The following is a 23,467-nucleotide window of genomic DNA, read 5'->3' as shown; positions in this document are numbered from 1 at the left end:
GTTTATTTCCTTGACGTCTGATGGGAGGGTGTTCCCATGTTCTTGGGAGCTGTAAACACGGACACACAGTTGACTTGAATGGGGAGTGAATGAGGGAGAGGGTTGGATCTTAGAGGAGCCCAAGCCACAAATGTGTCTGTTGCACACTAGAAGAAGCTCACATTTTCTGCTGGAAGAAATTCTACTCTATCCAGAAGAGAAAGAGTTAAGGGCAGGGGGAACAGTAGGGGTTCTAGGTGCCCAGAGAGGGGCTGCTGAGCCTTCCTCTGCAGCACAGGAAGGAATGAGACTTACTACTACCTTCATTCAGAGCAGAGAAAGTTGTATAAATGAATATACCTCTCCTCTTCCTGAATATCTCAAAGCACAATCCATGTGATTATCTCATTTTAAGCTGACTGCAAACCTGTGAGATAAGATGTTCTCACAGACAGAAGCTTCTCAAAGGCCTTGCAATGATCTTAATGGCTGATTGGGGACTTGAATCTAATTTTCCCAATTCTGGACGAAACTTTTTGGTCAGCTTACTACACTAGCTACAGGATTATGCCATGCCAGGGCCTAACTGGAATCTCATCTGTGTTACAGCATGTCTTAGCACCTTACAATGTTTTATTTTCTTTCATTCATAACTTGCCCATTCCACAGACATTTTTTAAAACCTGAATTTGTAGTATGTAAAAGTGAGGGCTGAATACATGTTTCCTATCATAAAATTCCCCTTCATGGATCACTGCCTTGCCGTGGCGAAGGGGCTTGAAGAACTCAGAGAAGCTATGAACTATGCCGAGCAGGGCACCCAAGATGAACAGGTCATAGTGGAGAGTTTTGACCAAATGTGATCCACCTGGAGGAGGAACATTATATAGGAGGCAGCAACGAAAACCATCCCAATGAAAAGGAAATGCAAGAAAGCAAAGTGGCTGTCCAATGAGGCCTTACAAATAGCGGGGGAGAGAAGGCAAGCAAAATGCAAGGGAGATCGTGAAACATACAGGAAATTGAATGCAGATTTCCAAAGAATAGCAAGGAGAGACAAGAAGACCTTCTTAAACAAGCAATGCAAAGAAATAGAGGAAAGCAATAGAATGGGAAGAACCAGAGATCTGTTCAAGAAAATTGGAGATATGAAAGGAACATTTCGTACAAAGATTTCCATAATAAAGGACAAAAGTGGAAAGGACCTAACAGAAGCAGAAGACATCAAGAAGAGGTGGCAAGAATACACAGAGGAATTATACCAGAAAGAAACGGATGTCTCATATACCACAGGTAGTGTGGTTGCTGACCTTGAGCCAGACATCCTGGAGAGTGAAGTCAAATGGGCCTTAGAAAGCACTGCAAATAACAAGGCCAGTGGAAGTGATGGTATTCCAGCTGAACTATTTAAAATTTTAAAAGATGATGCTGTTAAGGTGCTACACTCAATATGCCAGCAAGTTTGGAAAACTCAGCAGTGGCCAGAAGATTGGAGAAGATCAGTCTACATCCCAATCCCAAAGAAGGGCAGTGCCAAAGAATGCTCCAACTATCGCACAATTGCACTAATTTCTCACGCTAGCAAGGTTATGCTTAAAATTCTACAAGGAAGGCTCAAGCAGTATGTGGACCGAGAACTCCCAGAAGTGCAAGCTGGATTTAGAAGAGGCAGAGGAACCAGAGACCAAATTGCAAACATGCGCTGGATTATGGAGAAAGCTAGAGAGTTCCAGAAAGACATTTACTTCTGCTTCATTGACTATGCAAAAGCCTTTGACTGTGTCGACCATGGCAAACTATGGCAAGTTCTTAAAGAAATGGGAGTGCCTGATCACCTCATCTGTCTCCTGAGAAATCTCTATGTGGGACAAGAAGCTACAGTTAGAACTGGATATGGAACAACTGACTGGTTCAAAATTGGGAAAGGAGTACGACAAGGCTGCATTTTGTCTCCCTGCTTATTTAACTTATATGCAGAATTCATCATGCGAAAGGCTGGGCTGGATGAATCCCTAGCCGGAATTAAGATTGCCGGAAGAAATATCAACAACCTCAGATATGCAGATGACACAACCTTGATGGCAGAAAGTGAGGAGGAATTAAAGAACCTTTTATTGAGGGTGAAAGAGGAGAGTGCAAAATATGGTCTGAAGCTCAACATCAAAAAAACGAAGATCATGGCTACTGGTCCCATCACCTCCTGGCAAATAGAAGGGGAAGAAATGGAGGCAGTGAGAGATTTTACTTTCTTGGGCTCCATGATCACTGCAGATGGTGACAGCAGCCACGAAATTAAAAGACGCCTGCTTCTTGGGAGAAGGGCAATGACAGGCCTAGACAGCATCTTGAGAAGTAGAGACATCACCTTGCCAACAAAGGTCCGTATAGTTAAAGCTATGGTTTTCCCAGTAGTGATGTATGGAAGTGAGAGCTGGACCATAAAGAAGGCTGATCGCCGAAGAATTGATGCTTTTGAATTATGGTGCTGGAGGAGACTCTTGAGAGTCCCTTGGACTGCAAGAAGATCAAACCTCTCCATTCTGAAGGAAATCAGCCCTGAGTGCTCACTGGAAGGACAGATTGTGAAGCTGAGGCTCCAGTACTTTGGCCACCTCATGAGAAGAGAAGACTCCCTGGAGAAGACCCTGATGTTGGGAAAGATGGAGGGCACAAGGAGAAGGGGGCGACAGAGGACGAGATGGTTGGATAGTGTTTTCGAGGTTACCAGCATGAGTCTGACCAAGCTGCGGGGGGCAGTGGAGGACAGGAGTGCCTGGCGTTCTCTGGTCCATGGGGTCACGAAGAGTCGGACACGACTAAATGACTAAACAATAACAACATCATAAAATTACTATGAAATGTTAGGTTCTTTCAGGTTTTTTCATCCCCTTGTAACCACTACAGCAATATTAAATAGTGAAATACTATCATACTGGTATGCTTGCTTATGATTCTGATGCCGCAGTTTCTCTGAGGAGCATTAAATTCTGTGGCTAACATATGAAACGATTGTATGCAGTGTTAGTGAACATTCTAGAGCTCCTCAGACTTCCATAATCCATTGAGGCTCATTGTGCTCCCTGGAAGACTACTCCGGGAGGTTGAGGGATTTTCCTAAGCACAAGGGACTGCAGTGGGCAGGAAAACACCAGCCCATCTTGGAATATGCCTAAGGTGTTTCCAGGCATGCACAGGACTCTTGGATCCCTGCCTATAAAAACCGTGTTTAAATCTAGAGTTCATTTACTGTCCTCCTGTTCACCCAAGGAAAGTTCAACGTGTGTATATGTGTGTATGTGTATATATAAAGCAGAATGTCAATGCTTGATCATCGCTGTCAAAATGTCTCTTTACGTGTTCCGAGTCTTTGGCGCTTATCTCACTGCACGGGCAGCCAAGTGCAGCAAATCAGAACAGTCTTCTTCAAACAGGCCCCACCACATTGCCTCATCACCACTGAGGCAGAAAGCAAAATTGGCACTTGTAAGGCAAGCGTGTAAAGCCGAAACGTTTTCTTAGCAGCAGTTGTTGCTGACAGTTTTATGTCTTTCCGATCCATGGTGGAGACCTAAACTAGACATCTTAAACCATCAAACCAGTGCCAGATAAGCCACAGTGCTAATGGGTTTTTCCTTTTAAGAAAAACAAATGACTTATCAAAGACAGTAGATATAGACTGTTTGGGATAGGTGGAGCAGTCAAATGTGACAAAGTTCTGTATTCCTAAACTTCAAAGAGCCTATGTGTTCAGCCCCACAAAGTTCAGGATTGTCATTAGGCCAAAGGTCTAGTGCTGCCTTCTCCTGACATCAGCATTCCTCCTTCCTTTGGTTTGGTCCGATCCCTGTTTTGTCTGGCAATGGCAGCTTGGGTGCTGTTTTTTTCAGATAGAGGAAGGCTTTTAGGTAGAGCTGGTGTACCATTAGTCTCCATTTCACAAGTTTTCCCACAAAATTGTCATCCTCTCACAGCATCTTAGCACTGTGTCCTCTCTGTGCTTGAAATGCAGGCTGATCCATACATAACACTAAGCCATGGTTTGCTTAACAGATCACCAGTTAACCATGAGCTGTCCACAGGCAATAAAAGAAACCATGGCGTCTTTCTTCTTAATCTGGTTTCTTTTTCAGCTGCTCATGCCCTTGTAGTTTGAGTATCTGGAGTGGGGTGGCCCAACAAACCATGGTTAAGGAAGGCGCTGAGTCTGCATGTAAAACCAAACCATAGTAAAACAAACAAAAGTTTGTAACCCAATAAATAAACTATGGCTTCAGATCACGTTTTGTTGGCAGTGAAGATGCTGGACAAGGCACATAACACATTATATGCAAACCAGTCCCCTGAAATCTACAGAAAACTTAAAGGAGGGAATTTGTGTACTGTTTGACATCTCTGCCAGAGAGCATAGGTGCTTGTGTTGCTGGCAAGCAGAACAAAATAAATACCTAATGCAAAGACTTTTTCATCTGGCTGGAAATGCTTCTTAAATTAAAAATGTATTCTGTTGTTTCCAACTGTATATGCATACATACCTCCACAAGTCAGCTATATTACTATCTTAAGGCTGCAATCCTATATCCACTTTTCAGGGTGTTCCCCACAGGACTTAATTCTGAGCAGATAAATATAGGATTGCTCTGTAAGAGTGGTATACTATTCCCACCCCCCCTTTACTGATAAATCTTGCTATATTCCAATTTCAGTCCAAGTTTTCATAGTTATCTCCCACTCTCCTCTCTTTGGCTTGGTTGTCTTTTACCACTGGAACATTTCAGCCAATACTGACAGCAGGATGGAAGAGTGAGCAAATTTCATAATCCCTTTCCATCACATTTAGATTTTAAGGCCATCTGTAACGGAAAGGAGTCAAATAGAACAAACATGCTTTCTCCAAAATGCAGACTACTGCAGCTGAAAAAAAGCCTCAGGCCTTTGCTTCTTGGCTCATAGCCTAAGCTTAAGGCAAGTGTGGCTGTCATATGACATCACCAGTAGGTTTTTTTAATAAAAAACAACAACGTGTTTAGTATAGACTTCAGCCAAATGTGAATGGACATATTTTTTTAAAAAATCATTTCAAAGCCAGCTAATCCAACTTCTTTAAGCAGTTGACAAGTTCCGCATGTATGACTACAACTATTAGTTAAGTTTATAAATTCAGTTAATTCTCAACTTATTTCTCATTGTAGAGATTTAACAGATTATCCTCTTCCAAATTCTCGCTGTAGATTTTTTTACCATGAGTAGTCTAGACTCTTGAGCTCTGGGTGATGTTTTCTTTTTAGGGTAGAGTTTGACACCAGATTCTCCCAGATGTCAGCCTTAAACAATACTGGGCTGGACAAACAAGCATAGCTGTCAACTTTCAGATTTGAAAATAAGGGATCAGCAGCCTCACCTGTCCCAGGGACAGTCTATGGGATATCTAACAATCTGGGATAGCAGTGGGAAGCTGTGGGAAACGGCGCTGGAATAAGGGAATTTCCCGCAAAAAAAGGCAAGGTTGACAGCTATGCAGACAAGGAAAGAGAAAATGAATACAAGACTAATTCCTGTAGTACCATTCTATATCCCAGTGTTAAATGTGAACTGATTCAGTGTCTTTTATTAAACCAATTTCTCTTTAAAATCAATGAAGCAAGTTTTTTCATTTAATGAAAACTGACAGTTTTCACTCTTAAAATCATTTTTTCCTTCAATGCTAGGTGATGTTTAACAAACGTTCATGCCCCTGCTGTAGAACTATGAAGGGTTAGTAGTGCTCTGCAGATGTTGTAGGACTCTTTAACTCCCATAATCCTGGCTGTTGACTTTCCTAGCTGGGGTTGATCAGTGTTGGAGGCCAAGAATATCTGGAGGCATACCCCGGGGGGGAGGGGGGAACCAATGGCAAGTTACAGTAGGTACTTTGACCTAGTTTTCACAAACAGGCAGAGATCGACCTGTGCATGGACTGTACCAATTCAGATTGGAAGTGGGACTTTGGTGATCAGCATGCACCTCCACTTTCTTCTCTCCCCCTCCCCAAATCTCTGCATTTTGGAAACTGTGAAGATAGCTGGAAGACTTAGCGAAAGCCTTTTCCCCGACTTGCTAGCTTTCTGCATTCAGGGATTCAAAAAGAGAAGAGAAACATTGAAACATGTGGAATGGTACAATCCTCTGCCCATCTGTGAGAACTAAGCCTCTGTTAATTGGATTACAGAAGGTTCCGCCTTGCCAGTAGGAGTCAACTTACAAAAGTCCTTCTTGAGACAAGGCAGTAAAAGAGAGAACTATTCCCTTTGGGAATGTAATGATGAAGCATAAAAATGCCCTGCATTTTACAGGCTTGTCAGCCCAATAAAAGGTATCAACTTGCTTGTTTTACAAGCTTATCCTTCTGTGGGAGCAACACATCTCTTGAGACCCTTTTATACAGTGAAGGCTAAACTATTTGGTATTTTAACACGGAGCCACTTTAGCATTCAAATAACTTAACTTCCACTGATGGGTGATGCTCACATGGGATGAAAATGCTGTTGGGCTATACATGAAGGAAGTTGCAAAAGTCAATACATATGGGAGATTTTCAATTGGTTTTACCCTTCCAGCTGCAGCTCCCTGCATGTAATGTCCAGAAGGTCTTCTGGGGTTGCTTTTTGAAGGGTGCCAGGGGAATATTGCCAGATGGGGAAGATGCAGCCCTTTAGATCAGCTTTCTCCAAGCTGGTGCCTTTCAGATACTTTGGACTACAGTCCCATAAGCCCCAGCTAGCACAACTATGGCTTGGGTAATAATAATAATAAATTTTATTTATACCCCCCCTCCCCGGCCAGAGCCGGGCTCAGGGCGGCTAACACCAGTAAAATTACAGTAAGAACATAATGGGGGGGGGAACCAATTTAAAATACAGGTTAAAATGCAGTTTAAAATGCACCCTCATTTTAAAAGTAGCCCATAGATCACAACCATAAGGGGAGGGAAACATAAGGGTCAGACTGAGTCCAAGCCAAAGGCCAGGCGGAACAGCTTTGTCTTGCAGGCCCTGCGGAAAGATGTCAAGTCCTGCAGGGCCCTAGTCTCTTGTGACAGAGTGTTCCAGCAAGTCAGGGCCAGTACTGAAAAGGCCCTGGCCCTAGTTGAGACCAATCTAACCACCTTGCGGCTTGGGACCTCCAAAATGTTGTCATTTGTGGACCTTAAGGTCCTCTGCGGGGCATACCAGGAGAGGCGGTCCCATAGGTATGTGGTAGCAAGCTAATAGACACAAATGAGCACAGAACCTATGCTCTGTGGTAGCATATGATGCCTTTCTAAAACATGGCAGGAGAATCACAAAAATCCAGTACATTTTGCATAGAGAAGCATGTGCATATTGCTTGCATAGTGGGTTAGATCAGGTACAGTAGAGGTACAATATTTCTTTCTCTTAAACAGCTGGGTAGTATTCAGAAACTAGCTAGCAAAGTGTTTGGGGTTGTTACTGGATTCCGCCATAGTTAAACTGGGAAACACTTGTGGCTGGGGCTGCTTCAAGATGAAAGGTTAGCAGAACTGATACTGGCGCAACTGCAAATTGGGGTGGAGAACCCTTTTCACCCGGAGGGCTGCATTTCCTTCTGGGCAACCATTCGGGGGCCACATGCTAATTGCAGTAGGCTAGTTTTGACACACACTTAACAGATTTCTCCCTGTCCTCCATCCACAGCAGCAAAAGACATTAGCAAAGGGCAAATTATAGCCAGGCAAAACCACACAAAGCAAGGCCAGAGAAGGGTGTAGCCCGAGAGAGTTCTGAGGGCCAGAGGGAGATGTCTGGAGAGCCATGCTTCGCCCCCAGCAATGAAGCTCCCTTTTGTTCCTTTCAGGAGCTGGAATTGTCCTCATTCACAATCCCCAGAATATTTTATAGTATTAGAGCTATATTAGGAAACAGTCAATCCATGTATGTTTGAAACACAACAGTAGTGTCATTTATACTATGAGAGGAAATGGTAAAAGGGCACTTTTAAACCACTGGAAAAGCACAGCAATAATCTGCTTTAAGGAAATCTGTAATAGCATTCTGACAATAGAATTTTACACTGCATCTTCAGGTATAGCTAATACTTACTGTTTCTGAGTTCCAAATTCGCAGAGCCGCAAACTAACAAGTGGGGCCAGAGGGTTAACCAAATGTTTTGCGCTGGTTTATGCAAAACACTATAAATCTTCCTCCAGTTGATTTTGCACAAGAAGGAAAATCTGATTGCAGAAGTGCCTCGGATCCTGTGACTTGCTTTTAATTACAGTGCTTACAATTCTGACTCAGCTCATTTGTCTCTTGGGTGCAGTTGAAATTCAAACATCAGCTGCCTCATTTGCAGCATTATTACAGAACTCCCAAGTAAAAAGGAAGTAAAGCATTTCACTCTTCCTAACACACTGCTATAGGCTTAAATGGAGTACAGATTCAAGACTGTAATTTATTTGTTGTTTAAATTTATGACTCGCTTCACATGAGACATCAGGAAGTGATTTACAGTATAATAATGTATGTAAAAAAGATGGATGGGTAGGTAGGTAGATATTTAAAACAATTGCATACATTAAACTTTTTCTAAGGTAAAGGTAAAGGTACCCCTGCCCGTACGGGCCAGTCTTGACAGACTCTGGGGTTGTGCGCCCATCTCACTTAAGAGGCCAGGGGCCAGCGCTGTCCGGAGACACTTCCGGGTCACGTGGCCAGCGTGACATCGCTGCTCTGGCCAGAGCCAGAGCCAGAGCTGCACACGGAAACGCCGTTTACCTTCCCGCCGGTAAGCGGTCCCTATTTATCTACTTGCACCCGGAGGTGCTTTCGAACTGCTAGGTTGGCAGGCGCTGGGACCGAGCAGCGGGAGCGCACCCCGCCGCAGGGATTCGAACCGCCAACCTTTCGATCGGCAAGCCCTAGGCGCTGAGGCTTTAACCCACAGCACCACCTGCGTCCCTAAACTTTTTCTAGAAAACACTTAAAACATTTGGAAACAACAATACAGTGGTTAAGTACTTAATTCGTTCCGGACGTCCATTTTTAACCTGAAACTGTTCTTAACCTGAAGCACCACTTTAGCTAATGGGGCCTCCTGCTGCTGCCACGCGATTTCTGTTCTCATGCTGAAGCAAAGTTCTTAAACCGAGGTACTATTTCTGGGTTAGCGGAGTCTGTAACCTATAGCGTCTGTAACCTGAAGCGTATGTAACCCGAGGTACCACTGTAGCACATACATAAAATCAGTTTTAATCCAAAACAATATCCAGTTGGGATGGAGATTTTACCAGGTTAGTTGAAAGAGGAACATCTTTCGTATGCACCAAAAATACAACAGAGATCTCCAGGATGCCTTCTGTAGAACACAGTGTCTGTAGGGACTAAGGCAATATTTCTCGACACAAGCTATATGGGGCTTTGTACAACAATACCAGCACTTCGAACCTAGCCTGGGACCTGATTGGCAGCCAGTGCAATTCTTTCAACCATTGCACAATACAGTGGCAACATTTCGCCCCAGTGAGCAGTCAGTTCACTACAGGGCTGCCTCAAGTGCAGCCCCACTTACAGCACATTGGAGTAATCCAATCTGGAGGTTATCAGTCCATGGACAAGAGTGGTCAGGCTATTGCCATCCAGAAATGAGCATAGCAGTATTACCAACTGCAGGCACTCCTGAGGTCATCTGGGCCTCTAGTGACAGAGATGGGTCCTGGTGCATTTCCAGACTACAAACCTGCTCCTTCAGGGGGAATACAACCCCACCGAAAGCAGGCAATTGGCCAACTGTCCAGTAAACAAACAGAAATGGGAGGTCTTTCTACCAGTTCCTGTTAATTCTGTTACCATAAGATGCCTCACTAAAATACATTGAATAACATCAATGAACTGACGACACCTAGCTCTGTGTTTTTAACTTTTTATGAAGTCCGGGAACACTAATCTGGTCTTGAACCTGTGCCTGACAGCTGTATTTATCTGGAAGAGGGTGTTAAGGGAGGCTTTGCAGTGGTAGAAAAGGCTGGTCACTTCAAAGCAATTCTTAATCATCATGGGCAAACCAGGAAAGGGACCATTTGCAAGACTACAGTACAGTGGTACCTCGGGTTACATATGCTTCAGGTTACATACACTTCAGGTTACAGACTCCACTAACCCAGAAATAGTACCTCGAGTTAAGAACTTTGCTTCAGGATGAGAACAGAAATCGTGCTCCAGCAGCACGGCAGCAGCAGGAGGCCCCATTAGCTAAAGTGGTGCTTCAGGTTAAGAACAGTTTCAGGTTAAGAACAGACCTCCAGAACGAATTAAGTACTTAACCCGAGGTACCACTGTACATATTAAGAAAAGGCACACTTTCCTTTTTTGCATTTCCTAATGTTCCATTTTATTTTATTAGAATATTTGCATCCCACACTTTCAGGCAGGAAGCGCTACATAGCTGAAATCCCAGTGCACATCTAAAGAAACAGCCACAACAGTGTTGTTCAATGAGTTGCAAGCAGAAGCAACCATTTTAGGCTCAAGAGGTCCACAGTTTCTCTTGTTGTGCTTGCAGTGGAAAGTGTTCCACCAGCCTAAGCTTCCTCCTCGCTTTGGAGATGGAGAGGTGCAGGGATTGTGGAGGACATCAGAGTGGGTGGTGCAACTATGGGGATGATCCTTGCCTTCTTCATGGATGAGAGGAAGGCTGGAGTTTTTGGTGGTGCACTTCAGAGATGCTCAGAAGCATAGTGTTAAAACGACAAACAACGAGCTTCCTCCTGATCTTGGAACTGGAGACAGAAGCTGGAAATTTTCTTCAGGTTGCATGAGGCCTTATGAGATTAGTTTTGTCCCTTTTTTGGTTTGAAGCTGGGGAAGAGAGGCCTGGTATGGTGTTCTTCCTGTGCCTCTGAAGTGCTCTAAGTGCACTAACTTCAGAAGTGCAACATGATTCCAGAAATGATGTCACCACAACTGTCTCAAGCTCAAAGGTAGGGAGGGAACCAGGGGATTGTGTCAGGGAACTGCCATCAGCTCAGAGACGAGAGATGGAAGGGCAGTTGTGTTATAGGGAGCCTCCGAAAATCTTGCGAAGCAGTTCCTCTTCCGGCGAGGAGGAAAGCCCCACCTCCAGTGGAGAAGAAGTGCAGGGCAAGGGGATGCTAGGGAGAGCCTTAACGCTGAGCCTGAGCAAGCCGGAGAGGCGGGAAGCACGCCCTTGCCAATGCCCATTCTGCGCAGTAGTCTTTGGCGCAGGGAGGGGTGGAAAAGGCTGGTGGTGACGTGACTTTTATGCTGGGGGAGGTACAAAAACCAACCACTCCCAGATTCTGCTAGCGATTGAGACAGACATGAACTTACGATGCTCTTCACTGTAAATAGTTTGCACCAAGAATAAAGCCTGTAAAAAACAGGTCGGGGTCCTGCCTCGTTACTCTCGAGCAACCACCACAGCCATCTGACAGATTGTCTCTGATTTTACACTGCAAATCCAAGAGACAGTGCAAGTTGAGAGAGCTACCCCTACCTTTTGGGGAAGGGGCAAATGTCAGGAAACAACAGGGTTGGCCAAAATGTGTAGAACCTTTTTAGGTAATTAATAATAGTCTTCATACTGTGTATAATTACATCATTAAAGCAAAGCCATTAAAGCAAAGCAGCACGGGACTGGAAGAAAAAGAACTCGTATCTAAAACAGATATCCCTATACTTCAAACATTCCCAGCAGATTCTTGCATGAGTGCCCAGTTGCAAACACAGATTATGCTTTACTACTCCAAATTTTGAAGAATATTTGATAGGATAGCAAAAGCTGTTCTCTAATATCACTTTTTTTTTAAACAAGCATATTTTAGCTGACCTGATTATTCACATAAATATTTTCTGGGAGAATATTAACAGAACTATTTCCATATTTTTTTTTAAAAAAAATGTTTTTATTGAATTTCCAAATTAACAAATGCAAGAGAGAGAAAACAAATTTCTCGAACATACACAAACAAGAGTAAACAGAAATAATTGGGATCTAGGAATTCATCCATTTCATGTCTGTTTCCTTATTGTTATATATTATGTCTAAATTAATTTACTTTGCTGTACATGCAAGCAAATGAACCATATTTAACATTCAAACAAACTAGAAATGAGGTCAAAATTGGGGAAAGGTAGGATTGTTGGCCAAATGGTTTAGAAATTGGCAATATGATATGCCTACAGAGTCCCTTTGGTCTACAAAGTGGGAATCCTATAACAGAATGCCTTAAAAGGCTCCAAAGTCGTATTAAATTTAATTTAGGCTTCCCAGTTAGAATAAAATTGTATTTTATGTTCCCTTATTAAATAAGTTATGTGGCTTTTACAATCTAGCTTGTTACCCTAAATTTGGAAGCCCCCTTTTCCTTTCCATCTGGCACAAGATCATGGTTAGTGGTGCATATTGTATTTCCAAATGGTCTGCTTGCTTACTACTGCTGGTTTAGGAATTTCCTATCTTGCAGAGGGAAAAAAGGATCCCTTGGAGGGGGGTGGTTGTTTTAGACTTTTATTTGCCACCTGAACAGCAGTTGCTGTGGAAGTATGTTGTATGGTGTAGAAGTAAGTAAGTAAATGATCATTGGTTTCTACACATGTAATTGACTGAGTCTTTGTGGCTTAAGGGTCTTGTGCACCTCTTGAGTATTACCTGAAGATAAATATAGGTGAAATGTGATAAAATAAAAGGGAAGCTCCCCCTAAAACTGGGTATTGTCCTGGCTTTCAGAACTAAAAAATCGCTAACCAAGAACTAATGTTACTTTTCAGAGTGTTGTCCGTTGTCTCTGGCATCCAAAGCTGAATCAAATCATGGTTGGTACAGGGAATGGATTGGCTAAAGTATACTATGACCCCTTCAAGAGTCAAAGGTATTTAATTAATTGCATCTGAACCTTATTTCTTAAAATGTATAAATGCTTGCTTAGATGCGAGATTTCTTTGAATTCACTGTTTCTTCTTAAAAGGTGAGGAGCGGGGAATGGTCGCTTGTGTTTTCCAGTTTTCCTTTTTTGTATATTTATTTATTCAGTTTTACATATAAAGGAAAGCCAACAGTCCCAGATGACTGAGAGTCGTGGTCAAAAAGATAATTACAAATCATTTTCAGTAGTTTGTGTTTTCAAACTGGCCGTGTTTCCCATTGGAACTTAGTATTGCTTTTTTTTAAATTTCTGGAATCCCGTTTCTGAAATGTTGCACCGCTGACACATTGTGCCTGCTCCAATTCAGCGATCCCAACTTTATAAACTATGGTTTATTAAGCTGAGAATGAGCATCGTGTGCATGCATTCCCTATGCACTCCTCCTGTCTCAACCTGGCTTCAGTGCTTGTATCTTGGTTACTTTAAACAAGAGTTTTCCGTTATGAAATTGGAAACTGTGGTTTAATCTTGGACTCCAAACCATGATACGAAACCAGGATGTTTACAGTCTGATGCTGTCTCTGAGGAGGCCCTCCTGGAGACCTCACTGCTATCATTTAGGCGCCAGACAAAAATTCCTGTTTTCCCAAAGCTTTTTAAGAGCTGCTAATGTGAGCATTTAAAAGAAAAAAAAAGAAAAAAAATCTTAGAGCTGTTTTGATTTTCCTGTCTAAATAGGCTGCTGCTGTTTTAGTTTGCCATATTAGTTTGTGTGCTTTATTTAATTATTTTTATCATTACTCTTAAATTGTATTTTTGTTTTGTATCTTGCACCTCTGTTGGCCACCATGGGAACATGCATTTATGTTGAAGGCGCAGGGTATAAATTACGTAAATAGATTTACATGCGTTATAAAAGAATTGCAAGAGGGTGCAAAGCATTTTGATACACCCTTAATTTGTCGACTTAATATATAACTAAATAAACTTACTCAGTGGATTTAGGCTAAGCAGCAAGTGCTCCCAGTTTGCATGTTTGTGATCTACATATGCAGCTGTGCTCTTACTCAAGAAGACATTAAGGAAACATGGGCAAATTCCTGTTCTTTCCCACTGTTTTGGCAGCCTCTTCTCATTAGCTTTGCATCAAAAAGGCAGTAAACGTGAAAGTGAAATATAGATGGTTCAGCTGACTCCCCCCCCCCACTACTCTTTCCTCCTTTTAGTGTAAATTTTTAATATTCTCCCTGATTCTGGACAAAAAGGTCTGTCTGCAAAGCCTTACTAGCATCCCTTAGTCTTGTCCCCTCTAGCAACCACAAAAATAAGTTTTTATTTGCCCAGGTGCTGCTTTGCAACCCAGACTGCAAAAAAAAAAAAAAAAAATGTTTTCTCCAGCATAACGGACAGCCCCCTTTAACGACCTGAACTTTATGGGTCGAAAGGAACCTGCTTCTACAATAAGCCTGACCGAAGATGCAAATATAACCCAACTTCATGGTCTCTAACGTTGTCTCAAATATGTGACTCTGCAAGCCAGACACCCAGCCGTCCTTTGTTCTTACGAGGATTATATATAGTTCTACTTTAGGGATAAAAGGGACGCAGGTGGCGCTGTGGGTTAAACCACAGAGCCTAGGACTTGCCGATCAGAAGGTCAGCGGTTCGAATCCCCACGATGGTGTGAGCTCCCGTTGCTTGGCCCCTGCTCCTGCCAACCTAGCAGTTCGAAAGTACGTCAAAGTGCAAGTAGATAAATAGGTACCGCTCCAGTGGGAAGGTAAATCGCATTTCCGTGCTCTGGTTTGCCAGACGAGGCTTAGTCATGCTGGCCACATGACCCAGAAGCTGTATGCCGGCTCCCTTGGCCAATAAAGCGAGATGAGCGCCGCAACCCCAGAGTCGGCCACGACTGGACCTGATGGTCAGGGGTCCCTTTACCTTTACTTTAGGGATAGGACACTTGCGGCCCTCCAGTGTTGCTGGTGCTCAACAATTCCCACCAGCCCCAGCCAGCATGGCCAAAGGTCAGGAATGGTGAGCACATCCAAACAGCCACAGATTCGGATCACACACACACACACACACACACACACAGAGAGAGAGAGAGAGAGAGAGAGAGAGAGAGAGAGACTACAACTAACAATAAGATGACTGCACACCCATGTATTTACATGGAGGAAGGGAGAGATGAAAAGGAACAGAGAGTTGATAGATGCTTTACCCTGGCCGTTCTCCACCTGCAGTGGGGTGAGCCTAAAGGAAGAGATTCAAGAGGGTTCTTGGCAGACAGATTACCTCAAAATACTGATTTAAGATCAAATTCATTTTGTGACAAAAAATTTGCCACTCATATTTAGAGGGGTGAGTCCCAGTGGGGACTTGCTTCCAAGTAAACGTATATTACGATGGTCCTGTAAAAACAGCTTCTGAACTTCGCCAGTACTTCTTTTCAACTCTTTGCATGCAAGTTCTTGTACTATTATTCTTTTTTAATCCTCTCTAGGGGAGCAAAATTGTGTGTTGTAAAGACAAAAAGAAAAGAAAGGCAGGCTGAGACCCTCACGCAGGATTACATTATAACACGTAAGTAACTCTTAAAGTAACTGTTTATTTAAATACATAATTTTAACTCTCTGTACATTATGGCTCAGATCTAGTGGGCTACAAGGCCCTTGTTTAAAACCAGAATCCTGCCAATCAGCAGGAAGGAGTCAGGGAAGACTTAAATTGGCCACACTCCTCCCCAAAACCCAAATGTTGGCTTTTTAGCTTTTAAAGGGTGCTCTGCTCATTTCGTCCCAATGACAGGACTGAACAACAGAGCAGAGCAGCAACTTAGCCTGACATTCTTCAGTCTTTCTGAGAAGTGGTGACGGCTGTGCTATGAGCCCCATCCTCTAAGTGGGACTTAACCCCACCAGCAAAAGTGTATTGCCACTCTAGCAAAGTAAATTGTAAGTGGGAATCTCAGTTTTTCATCCTCCGGCTACTTAAGATGCATCATTTTCACCTGTGGAGATGAGGCATTGACTTTTCAAGGAGAGCCGTTTTACTTCATTATTCCTCAGGAAGCCTTCGTTCCACATATGGAAATGGTTTTTATAGTTAACCTCAAATGTTTTATGCAAAATTGTGTAGCTTGCCACTTGCCAGCAAAAGTTTGACTTTTCACGCTTCACGTAACGTGCAGATGTAAGAAATAACTGTTTATTCCTAAGGTTCTGAAGCCGTCCAAAGCCAGAATGTACTTTTATTAAGGGTAATAAACTTAAGAAAAGCTGAATTAGGCTGCATCAGCAACACTTGCGTATCAGATTTGTGCCCATGCATAACCATTCTGAGCGTTCCTGAATGAAAACACCAGAGCTTTTTATCCCTTTATCTATGTAAGCAAGAGGAATTATCAGAGTTCAAGGGCATATTCCATCCAGACCAAAGCCCTTGAGGGCAGCATGGAGCAGGGCTGGTAAAAGCTGGGGCCTGGGGAGAAGGGGTATGGCCTGGGATAGGGCTGTTGCTAGGGAGAGTCTTAAAGTTCAGATTTAAGAGAGTCCCCAGGCCTGAGGTTTCCACTCCTGAATTATGGGGAGATGTGGAGAACCAGACACCAGGGCTTCTGTAATGTTTGGCTTTATTTTCTTTTAACTAACCATTTCACTTGCACCTGAGCATACCTGCCAAGTTTGTATATACAGTTACCAAGCCATGTATGATTGTCCGTGCACAGGTGAGGAATCTGTGGCATTAGACTACAGGTCCTATCATCCTATCCTCTAGCTGCTATACTACAGCTCCTATTATCCCTGGCTTTTGACTATGCTGGCTCAGGCTGGTGAAAGTTGTTCAAGGTCATCTGGAGGGCCATAGGTCCCCTTCCAACTTCTTTAAGTTCACTATCTCTTAAGTAAAATAATAATATTATTATTATTTTAGCTCATGCACTTCCGATGTTTCGCGAACCACGCCAGCGGAGTACAAGAAAGCAGCTGGAAAAGGATAGACTGGATCCCATGAAATCTCACAAACCTGAACCTCCGGTAGCAGGACCAGGTAACCAGAATTTCTACATTTTGAAAGCAAAACATTGCTAAGGCCATTTGTGTGTTTCTTTGCGGAAGACTGAATCATCTCTGTAACTCTGTTACAGGCTTGTAGATGCTGATGCAACTTCTCATTTGTGTAGACGCGGGTGGCGCTGTGGGTAAAAGCCTCGGCGCCTAGGGCTTGCTGATCAAAAGGTCGGCGGTTCGAATCCCCGCGGCGGGGTGCGCTCCCGCTGCTCGGTCCCAGCACCTGCCAACCTAGCAGTTCGAAAGCACCCCCGGGTGCAAGTAGATAAATAGGGACCACTTACTGGTGGGAAGGTAAACGGCGTTTCCGTGTGCTGCGCTGGCTCACCAGATGCAGCTTTGTCACGCTGGCCACGTGACCCGGAAGTGTCTTTGGACAGCGCTGGCCCCCGGCCTCTTGAGTGAGATGGGCGCACAACCCCAGAGTCTGTCAAGACTGGCCTGTACGGGCAGGGGTACCTTTACCTTTACCTTACAGTCGTAAGGGACATGGGTGGCGCTGTGGGTTAAACCACAGAGCCTTGGGCTTGCTGATCAGAAGGTCGGCGGTTCGAATCCCCACAATGGGGTGAGCTCCTGTTGCTCGGTCCCAGCTCCTGCCAACCTAGCAGTTCAAACGCACATCAAAGTGCAAGTAGATAAATAGGTACCGCTCCGGCGGGAAGGTAAACGGCGTTTCCGTGCACTGCTCTGGTTCACCAGAAGCAGCTTAGTCATGCTGGCCACATGACCTGGAAGCTGTACACCAGCTCCCTCTGCCAATAAAGCGAGATGAGCACCGCAACCCCAGAGTCGGCCACGACTGGACCTAATGGTCAGGGGTCCCTTTACCTTTACCTTTACAGTCGTACCTTGGAAGTCGAACGGAATCTGTTCTGGAAGGCCGTTTGACTTCCAAAACGTTCGGAAACCAAAGTACGGCTTCTGATTGACTGCAGGAAGCTCCTGCAACCAATCGGAAGCCCAGTCGGACGTTTGGCTTCCAAAAATAGTTCACAAACTGGAACAGTCACTTCTGGGTTTGCGACGTTCAGGAGCCAAACGTTTGACTGCTAAGCTGTTTGGAAACCAATGTACGACTGTAGTTTTCCCTTCATCTTTTCTGTTTGCTCTTTTTTTTTCTTCGCTTGCCACTTTGCACATCTGTTCATTCTCTCCTATTTTAGGTCGTGGTGGGCGTGTCGGAACTCATGGCGGGACTCTGTCTTCATACATAGTCAAGAATATTGCACTGGATAAAACCGATGATAGCAACCCCCGGGAGGCCATTTTACGGCACGCAAAGGAAGCGGAGGAGAGCCCGTATTGGGTTGCTCCAGCATATTCTAAGTAAGGAACCTTTCTTAAGTGTGGGGGGCGGGGGGTAAAACCCATATGCAAATATGTCTTAAAGCCCTGGTGAGCTTGAACATAAGCAGAAGACCTGTTTAACAACACTATTCTCTGCCTCTTTTTTTGGAGTGTTGCCACTAATGTAGAAAACGGATAGGATGTCAGCTTTTTTTTAAAAAAAAGGAAACCTAGTTTCTAACCCATTTGAATGCTACTTGAGTAAAATAGAATTAGAACTTAAAAATATATATTTGTGTTTTTTTAAAAAAACCCACCCAGATAGTTGTCTGTGGACAAACGCCGGCTCCCTCAGCCTGAAAGCAAGATGAGCGTCGCAACCCCATAGTCGCCTTTGACTGGACTTAACCATCCAGGGATCCTTTACCTTTTACATATGTTATTTAATTTTTGCATAAACTGGCCATCACTTTTGCAGATACGGGGATGTTGCAGAAATTAGGATGTTTTTCTCACAGAACCGTACGCCACACCATGCTCACAAAGCACTGCATGGTTTTTACAGAAGCATGAATGACCAGTTGAACGAATTTGCTGCTTGTAAATTATTTCTCTCCTCTGTGACATGTCCAGCAATCTTTTCGTAAAAACAGTGGGTTTTGCATTTGCTGGATTTCAGCAAGAATTTGCTTTTCTTAGCCTTCTACAATGCCGAGTGCATAGCCAGTTCTGTATAGATAAATAATATATATGAATATTTACATATAAACACCTCAGACTATGGTGCCCCTTTAGTCTTTATCACTTTAAGTCCCTTTTTCTTGGGTTCATCCCAAGGCACTGCTGCAATACAGTGGTGCCCCGCAAGACGAACGCCTCGCAAGATGAAAAACTCGCTAGACGAAAGAGTTTTCCGTCTTTTGAGGTGCTTCGCAAGACGAATTTCCCTATGGGCTTGCTTTGCAAGACGAAATGTCTTGCGAGTTCTTGCGAGTTTTTTCCCTCCCCCCCTTTTTCTAAGCCGCTAATAGCCGCTAAACCGCTAATAGTGCTAATCCGCTAAGCCGCTAATAGCCGTGCTTCGCAAGACGAAAAAACTGCAAGACGAAGAGACTTGCGGAACGGATTAATTTCGTCTTGCAAGGCACCACTGTATTTAAAAGCCAGCGCCAGTATGGCCCGGACCAATCAAACGACTCTTTACCAGTTAACCTGCCACTCAGCTTGACCCTGATTGGGTGATAAGAACTCATCCAACGGTCGCCACCTATAGTGTGGTGCAGCTGTTAACTTTATAACCGTTGTGGACTGGGCCCTACACTGCTCATGTAAAGAGCTAAAGGATGCTTATGAAAACCATTGCAATGGAAGCTGTTCATAAGGCCCAGTCATACTTTTCTTCCTGCCACAGCTATTTCCTCTTGACTTTCCTTGAGTGCACCCTTAACAAACGACAGTTCTCCGAATCTTGCGGGGGTGAAAATATGCTTTAAATGTGTGGCGTGTATGCCACCTATATTTTGGTAGTTTTATTGTGCCTGCTTCATTTCAAAATGTGTGGGTTCTATTGGTATTTTTGATAAATATTTTTTCCTATTTATGTAAAGCACTTGGACTAAGACGATGAGGCGGTCCGTACTATTTGTTAAATAGAAATAACAAGTCCCCTCACTCAAGAACTAAGCTAGCAGATAACTCAGGCTTCAATTATATACCCTCCTAAACTGAATCGCCATGTATAGGATAGCACAGTTAATGAATAAGACTCTGAAGGGCAATTTGATTGACCTAGTAAGACTTTGTGTTTCCAGTGGTGGGGAACCGCTCACTTGCTCCAACAGACAGGACTATGCAAGTAAGACGTATCTGCCATCCTCTGTGTGAGAAAAAGCCTCTCCCAGTTCAAGTCTTGCCTAGCTATAAGGGGCACGCTGCCTCTAAGGACATCGCTGGTGCAGCTACTGTTTCTTACGGGGGAGATAAAATGTACCAATGCCTTAATTTTCTTCTCGTTAAGAACATAATTTGCACGTCCCCTTATCTGAAAAACCGTGCGTCCATTTCATTCCATCGCATTAATAGAGATCCCTAGTGTGTGTTTGGTGTCGCATCTTCCTCAATGATTAGATTTCATCCTTGACACCTGCAGTGTAATGAACATGAAAGTTTTAAAACGCAGAAGTAATTCAGAAGGCTCACTGTGCCCAGTGGGTGGCTCACATTACGGTTTCTTGTTAGGAGTGTAGCTAGGCGTGAAGTAGACAGGAGGCAAGTTGAGCACACTGCTCATGCACACATCAGATAGCAACACTGGGCGGGTGTGGGTGTGCTGCTGTTGGGACAATAACTAGCAGGTAGGATATGCAGCCTCGTTGCAAAAAAACTACCATGATTTCTGCATTGTAGAGCTTGTTTTAGGACTTGCCGATCAGAAAGTCGGCGGTTCGAATCTCCACGATGGGGTGAGCTCCCGTTGCTCGGTCCCTGCTCCTGCCAACCTAGCAGTTCGAAAGCACATCAAAGTGCAAGTAGATAAATAGGTACCGCTCTGGCGCGAAGGTAAACGGCATTTCCGTGTGCTGCTCTGGTTCGCCAGAAGCGGCTTAGTCATGACCCGGAAGCTGTACGCCAGCTCCCTCGGCCAATAAAGCGAGATGAATGCCACAACCCCAGAGTCGGCCACGACTGAACGTAATGGTCAGGGGCCCCTTTACCTTTACCTTTAACTAATCTCTCTGGTGTCCAGGTTATACAAATTACATGCAATGAAAAGCATAAGTGTCAGGGAACTGCCATTGGAGCTTCAGGTGGTGGAGGGGCTCCAGGAAGCTAGGAGACCCTCGGATGCTGAGGAGGGAACCAGCAGGGGGAGAGGGAGAGTTTCAGCTGAAACCGAGTCGGAGGAACGGCTCCGAGACGCTTCCAGTGAGAACAGCGGGGAGAGCTCAGGACCTCCCCTTGGGATGCCTACTCTGCGCAGGAAGCTGTCACGTAGAGAATCAAGGCGTAGAGTTTCTGTCAAGGAACTCTTACGTTGGAAGAAATTCCGGAAACGCCCACTGACGGATTCTGCCAGCGATTAAGGGAGCCATGCACCGATGGCTCCGCGGAGAGGGAGAGTTTTGAAACTGATTACAAAACTCTGAGAGTCTAAGCGCTCACGCACAAGCAGCCCCATATCTCATTACAATAAGCAAAGTTTCTTATGGTCTTTCTTGCGCACTTTTTCAGCTGTTATGGGTATTCACCAAGCCCCACTTACTAACGGAGAAGACTTGAAATCCCCCAGTGAAGATTTTGAATTAAGCCCAGGTGCCAAAACATTAAGGGGTGTGAGTCAGTGGCGTAGGACTGATTCTCTTGTGATCTATTCCTCCCACAACTGAACCAAGTTGGTGAATTACAATGGCAAAAAGAATCCATTTTGGGGATCATTAGTAATGGGATCAAAAATAAAACAGCCAATATCAAAATGCCTTCATGTTAATCTATGGTGCAACCACACTTGGAATATAGTACACAGTATTTGGTTGCTTGCATATAAAAAATGATATTGTTTAGCACAAAGTGGGGAGAAGAGGTGGGGCAGCAGTGAGCCATCTCCCAGCTTCTTCCAAATCTGTTAAATGTTTTTGAGAGATCCCTGCAATTACTTTTGCACTGACCCTTAATGAGAAAGCATGATCAGATTTTAAGGAATTTTTATCCTTACCTTTTTAATTGCCTTGTGTTTTGCCCATTTCTTAAAGTTTGGGCAGGGCACTAATAGTTCCGCTTTTGTCATTTCTGTTAGAAATTATGTGTGAATTCTGGAGGAAAGTCCCCTTTCCCCCAATTCATAGCAGTAGCACCAAATTATTGAACCATGGCTTTAATTGACAAAGGCTCCCCTGTAGGCTCACCGCCAAGAAAGTTGTGGTTTACTCTTGCATATTAACTCTCAAGTAGCGGAAGCAACTTATGAATGCTAAACCAAGTGAGCAGCAATAACCTATGGCTTTGAAATTACCCTAAAGCATCTGATCTGATTTCATCCTCTGAAATACTAGAGGAAGATGTATGTGTTCTCTCCCTCAGGTGTGATACAGCCTGCTGAAGCGTTGCTCACATTTCCCATCTGTGGCAGGCCAAAAAGTAGGCAGTGTGGACCAACTCATTCTTAGAAGTGTCAGTGAATAAGAATTGCAGCTCGATGTGTTTCGGAATCTAGGTTCCTTTTTCAGTAGCAATCATTCAAGTCCTATGGAATTGCAGAAGCAGCTTGCACTAATACTGCTCCTGATCTGGCACCATGAGAACAAATTTTTGCATTGTTTTTGGTTTGTCTCCCTCCTTTTCTTTTTTGTTTGGGCAAAGGTGGCAGCAGGGTTGGTACCAGTGGTAGATCATCAGTGCTCTTGGTGTAGAGGCCAAGGGGGGAGGAAGAAGCTGCTCTATGACGAGTCAGATTATGGTCCAGCCAAATGGATCAAAGCTTTCTGTGCTGGCTCTTAGAGGTCATTAGTGGACATAATCTGGCAATATTGCACATCCTCTGCCCTGCCTAAGAGTTCTGAGATTTATCCTCTGTGCAGCAGTCTTGTGGTTTGCACAGATTGCATCCTGCAGAATAGTCTGCACCCAGAAGTTTCCTTTAATGCCTGAGCAGGCCTTGCTGAATCTGAGTGAAGGTCTTTCATTACTGGGGTTCAGTATGTCAAGTTGGCTACAGTGCTTTTTTTCCTTTTTAATCGCAGCACTTAGATACTTAGTTGTTCGAAAGCGGCAAGTGGTGAGTTCAGGGTGGGGTCCTTATCAAATCTGTTTGGCAAAAGCAGTCCTTAGCCAGAGAGAAAAGCACAGTCTTGGGCTCTTATTGTCCTTACAGACTGCCAAGGTAACTGAAACTACTTAGTACTTTATGTCCTTCTGATGTTGTAAAAAATACTACTGCGCAAAAGCCAAAACAACACTAGCTTGCCTTTTATTAATTACATGCTGGAGTGTGTTCAGCAACGATGCAGTTTTGTAGTAACATTCTGCGCTGCTTGGAGATTCCTGACCAATTTTTAAGTGTGAAAATTAACTAAGCACTGGTTAAAATGGAAAATGTTTGTGGAATCAAAGTATTAAAAAATAGTTTGCTGAGCATGTAATGCTTTCGTTGTTGTCGTTGTTTTCAAACATCCGGTGGTGACTTGGTGTAAATTTATTTATATGCTGGCAGTGTCTTGGTCCAACTTCCAATCCGTTGAGTTTGTGTGCTGGG

The 23,467-nt window shown here is 43.9% G+C and overlaps 1 protein-coding gene across 1 annotated transcript in view; it reads left to right on the top strand.

Moving 5' to 3' along the window:
* Positions 1–23,467, top strand: part of WDR70 (WD repeat domain 70) — a 119,868-nt gene that overhangs the window by 94,687 nt on the left and 1,714 nt on the right. The window contains exons 14-17 of the mRNA XM_079994872.1: positions 12,762–12,862; positions 15,363–15,442; positions 16,793–16,909; positions 18,096–18,258. Of these exons, the coding sequence (XP_079850998.1) occupies positions 12,762–12,862; positions 15,363–15,442; positions 16,793–16,909; positions 18,096–18,258 (461 nt within the window). The remainder of the gene's footprint in view (positions 1–12,761; positions 12,863–15,362; positions 15,443–16,792; positions 16,910–18,095; positions 18,259–23,467) is intronic.

Source organism: Podarcis cretensis (assembly GCF_951804945.1).
Source record: "Podarcis cretensis genome assembly, chromosome: 11".
NCBI lineage: Eukaryota > Metazoa > Chordata > Lepidosauria > Squamata > Lacertidae > Podarcis > Podarcis cretensis.
The sequence above is the reverse complement of the archived record's forward strand: the minus strand, read 5'-3'. Positions and strand labels throughout refer to the sequence as shown.